Below are 14,949 nucleotides of genomic sequence, written 5' to 3' on the forward strand. Positions count from 1 at the left end.
AGTTACATAAAGGAGAACCCTATAATGTCATGGAGTACGCTCCAGAGATTTTACCCAACTCCACTGCAATATAGTTACACTGAAGAGAGGCAATGAGTTCAAAGGAACTGGGTGCACTCAGCAACATGCACCAGCCCTAGGTCACCAGTTTCTTCCAATATTAGTGCATGAAATCCTGTAAGTTTAGCTATCTTCATCCTCTGACTTGCTAGGCGAGTTTGGTCTTGTTTCTGTGCTCCTGAGGTGCAGCTAGGGCTTTCTCACAACAGATCAATAGAGAAGGGCAGTGCCAAGTTGTTCTGCATCTGCCCATAAGCTAGTTGTCCTTGGAAGCTTCATAACTGAACTTCCCAACTGTTTTTTGTAAGCAGCCTGAGCTTTAAATTCTCTTTATTATTGCAAGCACTCTATTTAAAAATAGGGTGATTTGCCAAAACCCAAGTATCACTGTAGCTATTCACAAACCTATTCTGTGTCCATTTTACACATTCTTATATTGTCGCTCTTTCTCTTCTTACAATTGTTTCCTTGTGTCGTAGATGTAGAGAGTTTGCTTGGTCCTTGCTCATGGTCTTATGATATTACCACTAATCTGCTTCCTCATTTCCCCCTTTGCCTCTCTACTAGGTCCAGCATCTTCAGCCAGCCTCCCCTTATAAACTCATGCATGCTGTTACACATTTCACTGCAGAAGCAGCTGCTTGCTACTGAGCAACTTGGATACTCCCTGCTTAGTTTTCCACATATTTCACTGACTACATTTTCTCTTTGGTTGCAGGATCAGAAAAGGAATTTCCTCAGGATCAACAGGGAAGTGCCATGGAGCATCGGGGCTCAAGCATGGCCAAACGTCTGGCCACGCTGCTCTCAGGTCTAGTGGAATGCATGTGCTTTGCAGGTGTCATTTTTGGATGGGCATCCCTGGTGTACGTCCTCAAGGATATGCACTACTTTGAGGATCTGTGTATGTCTGCAGCTGCCAATCAAACAAGCAATGTCACAGGTAAGATCAGATGGTGGGGGTCTGCTTCTAAAGGGAAGTTCTGAGTTTATACACATATTGGGCTAGTTGGGAATCACAAACAGCTGTATGGGCAGGACTGCACAACATGTAATCCCACCAAGCCAAATGCAGACTGTTGTTCATGTATTGTGAACTGCCAGATGCTTGATAACCCTACTTTTGCAGGCAGCAGAAAGCAGGGAGTTTTACCAAGCCTGCGGCAGATAACCATGCATAGCTGGTGGGCTGCATTCAGCTTGATGGGTCACATGTTGAACAGGTCTGACATAGGGAGTTAGTTGGGAACTGCACAGAGAGTGGGTGTGAGAGTGTATGAATTATGGCAGAGGTGAGGCGCTCCAGAAGTTGTTGGACTCCTCACTCCCATCAGTCCCAGACACCATGGCCAATGGAGAGGGATAATGGGAGAGGGATAAAAGGTCACAGGTTCCCTGCCCCTGAACTCATGAATGTGTTGAGACATTCATGCTGGTTCAGAAGTACCATTGGAGACTGGCTGGTGTGGTCCATACATCATCCCGAGTGATGCCCCTGTGAGTACAACACTCATTTTGTAGGTTTTCTCACTGTGATGTGAGCACCTCATTGCAGGGATACAAACTTTCCTACTGTGCTCCACTCACGCAGGCTTTGTGGCTTGGAATGGCAGGTTTGGTTCATCTGAAAAAAGGAATGCAGTCTAACATACTGAGTGGCAGCTGGAGCCCATTCTCCCTTAACAGATGTGCTCCTTAGCAAGCACTCCACACCGCAGGCTGGTGCATTTGCTTGCAAATAATTCTTGCGTTACATTTTGTGAATGGGTAGACTGCAAAAAGTTCAAGGAACAGAACAGGGAACATTTTGGGATGTGGAGAGAAAGTTGCTGTTTCCATGTCCTGAACTGAAAGCTGGAAGGGGAGCATTGATGTAGGTTCAGTCTAATGCAACACCAAATACTCCCCAGGACATGCCAGGCTTTCAGTGTCAGGGCTCAACCATAGTAATAAAGTGAGTATTTTTAAATACCCACCGAGTGCCCTTTCAAAACATTTAAGTAACCATTGCCAGCACTTAAGGAATCTGAGGTTAAGGGCTGTCAAATGAGAAGCTGTGAAACTTTCATCAGGAGGGTTTGATCCTGGCACCTCTCCTTTTGGAAACTGGGTACTGGCTATGAACAGTATGGTGCTAGGGGTTTGCTTTGCATGTGGGACAGGGTGTGTTAGGCTGGGAGACATACAGTAGATAAAAATATAAAGAAGGTTGAGTCTGAGCTCTGCACACAGTAAATATGTGCTTGGGGATTTATACATAGGACTGGATTGCATTAGGGACCATATCTGAATTCTCTGTCCCTTTGCAGACTGCAGTGCTCAGGATGAGCAGTTTTCCCTCATCTTCACCATTGGCTCCTTCATGAACAACTTCATGACCTTCCCAACAGGCTACATCTTTGACCGCTTTGGTACCACAGCAGCACGTCTGCTTGCCATGTAAGTGTTGGGGCACAACCTGTTCTCGTTTTCCCTGCTTGGAGCTCTCTGCCTTTTCTGTGGAACTGAAGCAGGATTGCTAGCTCCTGCCATTAAAGAGCTCCCCTGCCTTTAATAGTCATGTAGTGGGGAGAAACTGGGCAGCAGTGAACTCTTTCACCACCACAGCCCTAAGAAGATGTGAGAAGTGGAACCTGCTGAATTCCACCCTGCAATGCAACACTTAAAATCCTTTATAGATTAAGAGTGAGTAATCCTAGACTGAAGTAAGTTCACTCTCTGAAACTTGATTCAGGGACTGAAGTGTTCTGGAGGGTGGGTCCTAGGGTGACTACTCACATTGCATCACCAAAAGAGGAGCAAAGCAGACACAAATCTGCACAAAAATTCCCCAACATTTATTTATCATTTAAAATGTGATGCCTACCTGTAGTCTGAAGTGGTTCAGGCGACTCTTACTGTCTGTTCTTCCAGTCCCTTTTTTAGGTGGGATGGGTGGAGTCCCAAACACTTGGCATATGCTGGGCAGAAAAGAACTGTGATGGTCAGAAATTCACTTCTATGCACATTTCTATCCCTCCCTCCTGCCTGATTCTTTCCTTATCTTCCACCCATGTTCTTGTGCATGCTGTCAGACAGCTAGAATGATAAAATGCCTGTTATCTTTAACAGCCCAGACTGCCTCCATATGAGTACTATGAAGTTTCTCTTGACTTAGTACCTAATCTTCACATAACTCTAATAAACAGCTTGCTGCTCCTGTCAAGCGGGAGGTGATACCCAAGGGAGGAAGGTCAGAAACTTTTGCTAGTTTTTGGATGAGGCCTCTGCAGACTACTGCATACAAAACATCAGCTTCCCTCTTACGTAATAAATGAACAGGATATGAAACCGAGTACACATGCATGCACATTTTTAGTTTGCATTGACGTGTTCAGTTTCTGAAAGACAGTTCCTTCGTCTCCTCAAATTAAAAAAAGTTTGACTGCAGCAGTGAAGGGGAGAGCAGGCTGACTGGGGATAGATAGGGACTCACAGGATGAGCAGGAGTATTAGAAAAGTAACTAGCAGCTGTCCATGGCTTGGAGGGCCTATTCATACGACTCCTTGAGACTGTGGCAGCTGCAGTTTTTCCTCTGGCAGCTCTGACTTCTATTTGGGCTGTGTACAGAACTAGCTGAATAGCAAGTGTGCAGGCATGTGCTGCACACAGATTGGCTAGGCTGTGGGCAACAGGTATAACGAGCTCCTGGACTTTTTTTAAAGGTGGAAATTGGATACTTTTACATTTTTTTACCTAGCTGCATTTGAATTTGTAGCAGTTTTCACACTGAAACCATTGAGCCTTCTAATGTTCAGGGCTTCAAAACCAATCTTATTTCTCCACCTTGGGGGTGGGGAATAGACGTGATGTGCTTCTGGAGTCAATATTACCTGAAATAAAATCTGAAATGCCTGTATTCTTCACTTGTGTGGGGAACCTGGTGCTTCCATGAAATGCACACAGTTCACCCTTCACAAACATGGGCCTGAACTGATGTTTCAGGGAAGATGACAGGTTGTTCTAAATTCCCTATCTGTTGATAGTGACAGAAGAACAGAGAGACAATGACGCTTCCCCCTCTCTTTCACCATAAAATAACTGGGTGTGGTGTAGTTATCAATGGAAATGACTGGCAGGTGATTTAGGGCAGACAAAATAAAATGATTCTTCACACGGCAAATAATTCATATATGAAACTCACTGCAAAACATGCTGATTATATACAGCACTTCTGCCCAAGTACATTTTAGCTGTGAATCGAACCAATCAAACCCCTGGTGATCATGCCAAATTGTGGGGAGGACAGTTTCTGGGATGGGAGGTTAGTGAGCCTACAGCAGTGAGGTGTCAATATTCAATCTAGCCCTGTTATCTGATACAGATTTTATTTATGATCAGCTGCAAACAGGGAGCCCTTTGCAGTGCCTGTTCTTTGAGCTGGATACCCAAGTGAAGCAATGTTTATGCCAGCCTGAGGCAGGAAGTCCAAGGGTTCCTATGACCACATGCAGGAAGCTAGTATTTGCTGTGACTGCAGTTTGTGAGGTTCCTTAACTGGCTGGGCATATTAATGGAGTGGGCAAAGTCATGCGGCTCATGTGAGTGAACTGATCAGCCATGTGGGCAGGAGAGTAGTGCTGAGGTGGCTCTTTTGGGTCCTTGCCCTCTTTCCTCTCAGGGCACGTGGCCAACTAAGCAGAGCTGTGGAAATGTTTTCCTAACCTGGTGTTATCTGCTTGGTGTTATCTAGTACAAAAAAAATATGTTAATGGGTGCAGCATTCCAAAAACATCAGAAGACTCCCCAAGGAATCAGCAGGGGAGGATATGGTTAAAATTGTTTCTCCACAGCTGCTTAAGTTCCAATAATTATCACCCACCCAGTGCCATTTGCCTTTTTTAAAAAAAGAACCTGTATATTAGAGACAGAAGACAAACAGAAACTTTCATGTAGTTTGTCTATCAGTATCTGAACTAAAACTAAACTAGAGTTAATGCTCATTCACATTCTCATGTGGGTGGGTATAAGTAATAAATCATCATCATCATCATCATCATCATCATCATCATTCTTTCTCTCATAACCCTAAACAAAAATGGAGGACAATTTTTAAGGATCCAACCAGAGGCGGATATTGGGGTCTCAATTTTCAGTGGCACCCTGTGTGACACCAAAATTCAGTGCCTCTTGCACTAGTTGTGGTGTCCTCAACAGCGCCCCTAAAACTCCACACCCAGTACAACAGAACTAGTCACACTCCCCTAAATCTGCCCCTGGTCCAACTCCCTCCAGGCTGTGCCTTTGCCTGAGTCTCTCCTCTTTTCTAATTTCAGTTTTTATTCTGTTCCTCAGCATGGTTTCCTTCATCTTTTCCCCACCGGTCTATTTCTATTTTCAAATGATCTCTCAATTTCCAGTCTCCATCTTACTGATTCATCTTTCTTCCTCCGATGCCCATGGCTCCCACAGCTGCCTGCCTGTCTACTAAAAGGATGGGAAGCTGATGGATGCTCACTGTGTCTGATGGGGGATGAAGGGAGGAAGTAGTTCACCTTGCTGCCCACGTGTCCACAGCCCAGTGCCCATTTGGTAGCTCAGGGCATCTCTTTGTCTTCCAGATCTGCCTACACCACTGGTACTCTCCTCATTGCATTCTCCTCAGCAGGTGAGTGTTCTTGGATGAAGAACTGGGCTTATTTAGGTAGATTTGTAGGGGTACAAATTCTGGACACAATAGTTCCAGTGTTAGGCTTGAACTGTTGGGAACTGTTGCTGTTGTCCTTCAGAACAATCAAAGACATGATACTATGTTATGTTGCAAGCTGGGTCAGCTTAATGCAGAGTTGTATATGTGAAAACACCTATCCAGTGCATCTGGTGGGGTAGAAATGATTTTAACATATACCTAATTAAATACATTTTGTATGGCTTTGTGTGGAGGAGCAAAAGATGACTGGGTGGGTCTTCATATGGGGAAGGGGTGTGTGTGTCTGTCTGTAGTGCGGACATGAGTTTTAGAAGTGTGCCTTAGCAACACCTATAATCAAGGGATGGCTGTAAATGTGGAAGAGAAAGGGTGTGTGTGTGTGTGTGTGTTAAGTACACATGTATGATGTGATGTACAAGAGTTTCAATGTCTATATCAATGGCTGCAGGGAGAGAGAAACCATGCTACTATAGCTCTCCATCTTGAGAGACGTTCAGTCTTTGTGTGTTGCTAGATAGCTGTCAGTCCAATATTATTATTATTATTGCTTGTATAGGTCTCCCAAAATTATGCTGGATCCTCCAAATATTTCTAAAGATTGGAAAGGGGAATCATATGAGGTGGGATCTTAACTACAATCTATATTTGTAGTAAGTTCCTGTTTTGCCTCTTTCCACACACCCCTGGCATGTTGTGCTAGTTTTTATCAAATGCTAAACACCAAAAAGCAAGTGAAGTGGATTCATCCTTTCCATTGCTGCATTCTGAGCCCCCTGAGCTGGCATAGAAATTTAGAATGGCACAGTGTGCTGCCCTGTATTAATGTTGACTGGAGAATTGTAGGAAGAGATGGCTTGAGGAGTATGAGTTCCTTTTATTGCACTGGAACGTCTCATTTTTCAGTACTGAGCTGCTTCTGTGTGCACACACCAGCAAGATTGTAAGAAGAAAAAGAAATTTAGGATCAAAAGTAGAGAAGAATGCAGCACTAGGACTTCTGTTTCATTTGTCAGGATGACTAATATTCTCTCCTTACTCTGGCAAATTAACAAGGTGATAACAAGGCTTTCAGACATTTTGGGGCCAGATAAACAAAGAAGGAAAAAACGGAAACCAATAAAGCAGAGGCTCGGCACTTCTTTCCTTTCCTTGGATGGGGTTCCTACTTCATGCAAGATAATACTTAATTGCAAGTTTCTTTGTATTTCTAATTTAATAGCTAGAGGCTGATTGAGGATGTGAACCTAGGTCTCCACAGCCAAAGTTCAACATGCTAATCATTACAACTTTGCTGACTCACTTTTCTATTATTGCCAGCTGGTCCTAATAATCTGGGCATTGTGCTATGTACTGCTGCACTGTGTGTGTGTGTAATATATCTAGATGCTTAGGTTTGGTTTTTCTTCTTGGGGGATGTTGCTATAGGGCAGGGGTGGCCAACTCCCAAGAGACTGCGATCTACTCAGAGTTAAAAACTGGCAGTGATCTACCTCCTTTTTTGGGGTTCAGGTTGAAGTTGCTGAGCTTTTTTTAGGGAGGAGGAAGGTCTGTTTTTAGGGGTTGTTGCTCTTCTTTGGGGATAGCCAATTATCTACCAGTGATCTACCACAGATGTCCAGTGATCACAATCTACCTGTTGGACATGCCTGCTATAGGGATTGTTATGAGTTCCTGCAGTTCAAAGTTCGCAGTGGCACCACTGCTTAGAGTGATGTGATGCCCAGCTGTGTCTTGTTTTATGAGCATGGTAGGCCTATGTTGCTGATATGCCCTTCCATCAATTTTTCTCCCGGTACAGCCACTGCACTGATGCTGTTCCCAGCACTGACGTTTCTCTCTGTCGGTGGGATCCTCTTTATCCTCACCAACATGCAGGTTTGATGCTCTTCCCTCACACATCCTAATGGGGAGGGAGCTGGGAGAGGAAATTCTTTACAGGAGAACCTTTGGGGCACCCTGTCCCTGCCTCCATACTCTAACATATTAAAGTTCACCGGCAACTAGGCCCTTTGGCTGTGATCTGCTGACCCCCTCCAGGAAAGTAGTCAATTTGCTTTGAGATCTTATTTGTCTCTCCAGGTTGGGAATCTGTTTGGAAAACACCGCTCAACCATCATTACCCTCTACAATGGGGCCTTTGACTCTTCCTCTGCAGTTTTTCTTGTCATCAAGGTTAGTGACTGTTTCCTAAAGAATTAAAAATTACCACACTTAGGAAAAACAAGCACCAGAATCCTGTGTTGTGGGCTTTCCTCCTAAGAAATGATGTGTGTTATGACAGTGCTTCTTTCTTCCTCTAAGATGTTGAGTCAGCAGCCTAGTCATAGAACCCTCAGAAATTTCACAGGAAAGGGAAGTTTGGACTCAATCATCACCACCTTTTTGTCCCACCTAACTTAATAGCATTGATTGAGCCACTGGCTAGCTCTTGAATGCCCTGAACTGAACTGGCAACTGGTTTGGACACTGAAAGAAAGAAACAAACAGTCCAGGATGGGAGATGATGGGGGGGGGGGGAGGGAGGAGGAAAGATAGTGATTTAAGTGGGTGGGGGGAGAAGAATGAGGGAAAATAGGAAGACAGGAAAACATGTGGATGGAGAAAGATTTTGAGATTCCAAATGGTGCCCAACTCCAGTAGATACATTTTCAACCTCTGGTCAGAAAAATTCTACAACTCTCTGACATCATGTGATATGTCTTATTGAGCATCTGGGAGTCTGCATGGATAGAATTGGCAAATGCTAGGTATCTTATTCCTCTAATCTTTGGGGGCTTCTAAATTGGATTAACTCTCAACATTTAATAGCAAGAACATATGCAACACATTTGTCTCATTCCCACCTGATTAATTTTCCACTTACGTAATGATAAAAAGCACTTCTTTTAGAAGCTGTTGTATTATGCTTGTACCATAGATAAGCTAACCCATGCCTTTTCAAGAGCATTAGAGTAGCAAACTGCTGGTCACTTTGCTGCAGGACAGTGGAGAATTAAGTAGGCTGCTTGTAGTGACCCTGAGACAATTCGAGACTATTAATCCGATAAGTAGCTAAATTGTATGTGAAGGGTCATCCTTGCGCTTTCAGCTAATTCCTAGTTAGGTCATAGCTGAAGGTCAAGGCCAAATAATAAGATATGGCACAGTCACCTGTCTTGTTATTCCAACACTCTTTGTCTTCCCTGTGAAAACCAACACGGGGCAGCTGTGAGCTAGACTCAGTACACACCATACATTGAAAGCACAATCAAAGCAGATTTTCCCCCTCCTAAAGGACACTGGGGGGAGTGTGTAGTTTAACCCTCAAAGAGCTATAATTTGCAGCATCTTTAACAAACTACAGTTCTCGGGATTCTTGGGGAATCCACTTGGAGTGTTCTTGAACTGCAAGAAGATCAAACCTATCCATTCTGAAGGAAATCAGCCCTGAGTGCTCACTGGAAAGACAGATCCTGAAGCTGAGGCTCCAATATTTTGGCCACCTCATGAGAAGAGAAGACTCCCTGGAAAAGACCCTGATGTTGGGAAAGGTTGAGGGCACAAGGAGAAGGGGACGACAGAGGAGGAGATGGTTGGATAGTGTTCTCAAAGCTACCAACATGAGTTTGACCAAACTGCAGGAGGCAGTGGAAGCCAGGAGGGCCTGGCGTGCTCTGGTCCATGGGGTCGGACACGACTAAACAACTAAACAACAACAACAACAATGCCGCCTTGATCATAAAGGGAGAGAGGCTGTTCAACCTTTTTTTTTTTTCTTACTGGCATTTGTCTACTCCAAATATCCTCCAGCCGCTATTTCTCCTGCAGAGGAACACTCTTTCCTTCATAGTTGAGAGAATGCTGGATGGGGCAGCAATTCTGAGTGGGCAAGCAGGAAGAAGGAAAAAGGTTAAACACCCTCTTCCATTCATCCTCTTAAACTCATAATGCTCTGGACTATTTTTCAGTAAAGATAACAAATACACCATTTGGGGGGGGAATGCATCTGCTTGATGCATCTTGTTTGGCTCTGAGTCCTGTGTCTTCAGCTAGTCAGGGACTCAGCAACTCAATTTCAATGTGTGATCACAACATTTCACCCAGGGATAGCCAGTGTACTTTTCAGAGGTCATTAGACTGCAGCTCCCATCAGCATCAAGCACCATGGCCCAACGCTCAGGGATAGGGGGAGTTGTAGGGTAAATAAGGATATCCTAGATGTTTTTGAACCATGGTGGATATCCTCATTTACCATTTGCCTTCGACTTATTGGCCAACTTTGATTTTCTCAATTGGGTCTTTCTGTAGAATCTCATATAGCCCAAAGCTTCCTGACTGGATTCCTGGAGATACTGTATGTGCAATAATTAACATCAACATCATAGGCTCCCTACACCTGGTGGAAGACAGTCTCTGTGCTGTTAGTATTAACAGTTGCCTCTTTTCACCAGTTTCATTAAGACTGTTCAGATATGCATTGAGCCAACGGATCACCATTCTCTGTAGAGAGAGCACACGAGCCACCACACAGAAAGCAGCAGGCAGCACTCCTGATGACACAAACCAAAATCTAGCCACATGAGGACAGAGAATATGGGGATGTAGTGAAAGCAGAGGAAGGGTGCAGTATCCTAAGCGTGATTTCAGCTAAGAGGAAGCAGGGCTATAGTTAGCGTGGAAGACGTCAGCTCACATGGGTTCTATTTCCAGCTGTGGTTCAGCATTGTATATACATGTGACCATGTTGCATCTCAGGATGCAGGTGGCGCTGTGGTCTAAATCACAGAGCCTAAGGCTTGCCGTTTGGAAGGTTGGTGAATCCCCATGATGGGGTGAGCTCCCGTTGCTCGGTCCCTGCTGCTGCCAACCTAGCAGTTTGAAAGCACATCAAAGTGCAAGTAGATAAATAGGTCCTGCTCTGGCGGGAAGATAAACGGCGTTTCTGTGTGCTGCTCTGGTTCTCCAGAAGCGGCTTAGACATGCTGGCCACATGACCCGGAAGCTGTACACCGGCTCCCTTGGCCAATAAGGTGAGATGAGCGCTGCAACCCCAGAGTCATCCACGACTGGACCTAATGGTCAGGGGTCCCTTTACCTTTATGTTGCTTCTCAAATCCATGTTTCTGAGAGCATGGTCATGGCAAAACTGTGCTCTAAGAAGGGAATATGAGGCATGATTTGCTGACGGTGGTTTATGGTACTTAGGCACGGTGACTGGAAGCACTGTGCTATCTATTGTTATGGGGAAGTAAGGTTTTTCAAGAAGTACATTTTTATTGTGTTTTTCCCCTATTAAACACTACACATTAAATGCAGACACATTTTGATATTGCATATAGTTTGGCTCTATTGTGATGACATGCAGAAGCTGCTTAGAAACAGTAGCTGGGCCTGGGGAATTCTATAAAAAAGATCAAATCAAATTGAGTGACCAGATAAATCTGTTATGCAAATGAGAGAATGAGCCTGAGAGCTAGTGACTGGTCCAAGGCCACCTGGTGTCTCAGGTGGAGATTCATCATAATTAAAAATAGAGCACAGTCCACCAGTACGTTTTCCTGTTCAAATGAATGGGAATTGCAGAAAAGATGCAGTAGTTCTGCTTATATCGAATTGTACCCTGTGGGTTGGATCTGTCTCCCACTCTTAAAAGACAGGCAGATAATCTGCTACATGAGCCCAAAGCCAAGCAAGCAATCTGTGCACCACACAGATTACAGTCAACGCAGAGCTTGGCTAACTCAGGTTTGTGCTATTTGTCTACAGCTGCTGTATGAACAAGGCCTCTCGCTGAGAACCATGTTCCTCTTCATGTCTGCTTGCAGTGCCTGGCACTTGATCCGTACTTTCTTTCTGATGCCCCGCAGCCATATTCCGTATCCACTGCCCCCAGGATATACATATGGGTAAGCTGTACTTGGGACGCAGGTGGCGCTGTGGGTTAAAGCCTCAGCGCCTAGGGCTTGCCGATCGAAAGGTCGGTGGTTCGAATCCCTGCGGCGGGGTGCGCTCCCGCTGCTCGGTCCCAGCACCTGCCAACCTAGCAGTTCGAAAGCACCTCTGGGTGCAAGTAGATAAATAGGGACCGCTTACCAGCGGGAAGGTAAACGGCGTTTCCGTGTGCGGCTCTGGCTCTGGCTCTGGCCAGAGCAGCGATGTCACGCTGGCCACGTGACCCGGAAGTGTCTCCGGACAGCGCTGGCCCCTGGCCTCTTAAGTGAGATGGGCGCACAACCCCAGAGTCTGTCAAGACTGGCCCGTACGGGCAGGGGTACCTTTACCTTTACCTTTAAGCTGTACTTGTCTGTACTTCAGTCTGATACACAGCTCTCCCTCCCTTTCTATCTCCTTCCATTCCTTCCATTCCTTCCTTCCTTCCTTCCTTCCTTCCTTCCTTCCTTCCTTCTTCAAGCTCGCAAAGTGCTGCCTAAAACCCTGGTGGTGGTAGAAGAAAGAAACTATCCCCAGTGGGTTCCATCCACTGTTATTTTTAAAAGACAGTTCTGCTTTCTGAATGCTTCTTCAGGCAGGCACAGTGCTCTGGGATTCGTATAGGGTTGCCAACTCTTCAGGGACCACTGTAACCATACTGCTTGATTGGCAGGTGATGTTTATATCCATGATGAGAAAAGCTTCATCTGTAGGCTTTCTTCACGTGCTGCTATTAAAGATAAAAGAGCAGCTTAACAACTTCTTCTGCCCAGTTGATAAAGCTAGGATTCACACCCTGCACAGGTTTTACTGTGGCTGTCTCCCAACATAACCATTTGAAGCTCCATTGGGGGGAAAAACACCAGTTTGGAGAGCAGCTCAGGTGCCATTTTGTAGTATCTTCAGAAAAGCCCTAATTAAACAGCAGCTGCATGGCCTTCACTGAAAGGATGCAGGAAATATAGTCCAAAGTGAACCTATTGTTTCAGGATGCCTGCAGTTGAGGTAGGTATCCCTAAGACCCAGACCTCTGCATGCTTAGTTGGAAATTTACATTGACATAAGGGCCAAACTACACAGCAAGCAAATACATGTTGACTACAGCCCTTTTTGAAGCAGTAAAGCCTGGGGGGGGGGTGTGTGTATGTGTGATCCAGAGTAGAGAAGCATCTGATGGGAAGATGCTCAGCCTTTTTCCCACCTGCCCTTTTTCTGCCCCAAATTACCCCCTGGAGCAAATTCCCTCCCCTGTAGGGTTCTAAACACATATTCCCTCCCTCCTACCATTTCTATGCTCCTGATTGTTCTCCCTGAAAGCAGCATTGCCACTTCGAAAAGGTTCACTGGGCTATAATTAAACCTGTTTGCGTGCAATGTGTCGTTTAGCCTTAAATCTCAGAGTTCTATGGAACTCACTCCCAAGTAAGTTTGCAGAGGACTCCCAGCCTAAACTGGTGAGCAGTGAACTGGTTTGGAATGAAACTTCCCATTTCTCACCACTATCAAATAAGAAAACTGAAGGAATGAAGAGAGAGAGGAATGTTGTTGGCTCAAACACATGGTGAAAGTATTTGCTGCAATAGAGATAAACTAATCTGAGGCTGAGTTCTCAGTTTCCTGTGCTCCTTTTCTCTTACATGTTGAACCATCCATTTATAGTTTATGCATTTAATGGCAAATTCTATTTACTTGGCTTTATGATCAATGCCATTGTGATTTTGTACTTTTCTGTCATGGTGCATCATCTGAAAGAACAAATAAATCATACTTATACCACCCTGTCTTTCTCTCTATGCACATGTGGAACTTGGGTTTTCATTCTTTGTAAGGGAAATAAGTCCCCAGGATACCAGTTATGTTGATTGTGTCTGCAGAGTGAGCTGTCACAAGAGGTCCCGTTCGTATCGCACCTATGAGGAGCAACGTTGCCCCAAAGTCCTGGATGAGAATGATGCAGAGGTCTCGGATAATCTGCATGCTGACCCAGCACTCGAAGAAAATTCCACCAACAAAGGGCTTGTTGGCATAGGTAGGGACTGAGACCGGTTCCAAGGTTGGTGGTTAGAGATTCTAGCTGGGCCTTAATATTGGATGGGAATGTTGCATTTGGGAAAATATGTTAAAAAATAGAGTAAATCTGCTGCAAAGTAAGTGCAGTTTATGGGGGCTTGAGGGTGTCAGATATACCTTTCACTTGGCATTTGTTCCAAGAAGAGGTTCTGTGTGCATTTATGTGTTTCTGTAGTCAGGTTCATATATCTCATTTCTTACCCTCAAATGTCTGAAAGTGCTGTGTTTAGCAGAGCCAGTGAGCAAGCAGGGATTCAATACCAGGGACCTCAAGAGTCAAGTCAGTTCCTTTAACCCTTCTTAATCCTACCCAGTGCCGGATTTACGTGTAAGCTAAACAGTGGCGTAGCGTGGGGGGTGCAGGGGGGGCCGGCCGCACCGGGCGCAACATCTGGGGGTTAGGGTTAGGGATAGGGTTAGGAGGCGCAAATCCACGGGTTAGGGGGCGCAAATTACTTGCCTTGCCCCGGGTGCTGACAACCCATGCTACGCCACTGAAGCTAAACAAGCTATAGTTTAGGGCCCCACCCTCTTGGGCCCCCCCAAAAAATTAAAGGAAAAAAACCTGGATGTACATTTCCAAAATATAATATAAAAAACAAATAAAATAAAACCTACATATAGCAACAGTGTTTTGTGTTGTGTAGGCTCCTATGATGTAAGTAATGGGGCCCGCCTGCTATATAAAGGGCCTCATTACCTTCAGTAGCTTAGGGCCTCATCAAACCTAAATCCGGCCCTGATCCTACGCACCCACCCCTGCGCTACTAGTAATTCACAGGCAGTCATCTATGCTCATCATTCCTGCTAGAGAAGAAGACCTCATGTCTTCTGAAGCATCACAGTCAGCTATTCCTTTTTGGGTGGGCAGGCAAGCAGGAAGAGTTAACTCATTTGTTTGCTCTTAGTGGTTTTCCCCAGGGCATGTGAATTAATGACTGGAAGATTTCAGCCATACTTAATCATGTTTATCCATAGCATCACTACTGACAAAATGTAAGTCCTAGACCAGAACCAGCTTCGCATGCCCATTTGTCACCCCTGGGTGAGAGATTCTCTAGGCCTCTGCATGGGGAGCTAATTGCTTAGAAGCCCTCATAAAAACCAATGGATGTGCATTTGATTTGTGCCTCGAAAGGGCTCTCACTTTGGTATGACTGTCAGCAGTGAAATAGTAGCAAGGTACTGTGTGACATAAAGATCATTTCAGACTTTACAC

General features: G+C 45.0%; 1 protein-coding gene across 12 annotated transcripts in view; it reads left to right on the forward strand.

Moving 5' to 3' along the window:
* SLC43A3 (solute carrier family 43 member 3) overlaps positions 1-14,949 on the forward strand; it is a 45,441-nt gene that overhangs the window by 23,812 nt on the left and 6,680 nt on the right. For all 12 annotated transcript variants that reach the window (XM_079973289.1, XM_079973295.1, XM_079973296.1 and 9 more), the window contains 7 exons: positions 779-1,003; positions 2,370-2,499; positions 5,662-5,708; positions 7,549-7,625; positions 7,830-7,922; positions 11,496-11,635; positions 13,535-13,689. In XM_079973289.1, the coding sequence (XP_079829415.1) occupies positions 820-1,003; positions 2,370-2,499; positions 5,662-5,708; positions 7,549-7,625; positions 7,830-7,922; positions 11,496-11,635; positions 13,535-13,689 (826 nt within the window). In that variant the 5' untranslated portion in view covers positions 779-819. The remainder of the gene's footprint in view (positions 1-778; positions 1,004-2,369; positions 2,500-5,661; positions 5,709-7,548; positions 7,626-7,829; positions 7,923-11,495; positions 11,636-13,534; positions 13,690-14,949) is intronic.

This window comes from Podarcis cretensis, assembly GCF_951804945.1.
Source record: "Podarcis cretensis genome assembly, chromosome: 1".
NCBI lineage: Eukaryota > Metazoa > Chordata > Lepidosauria > Squamata > Lacertidae > Podarcis > Podarcis cretensis.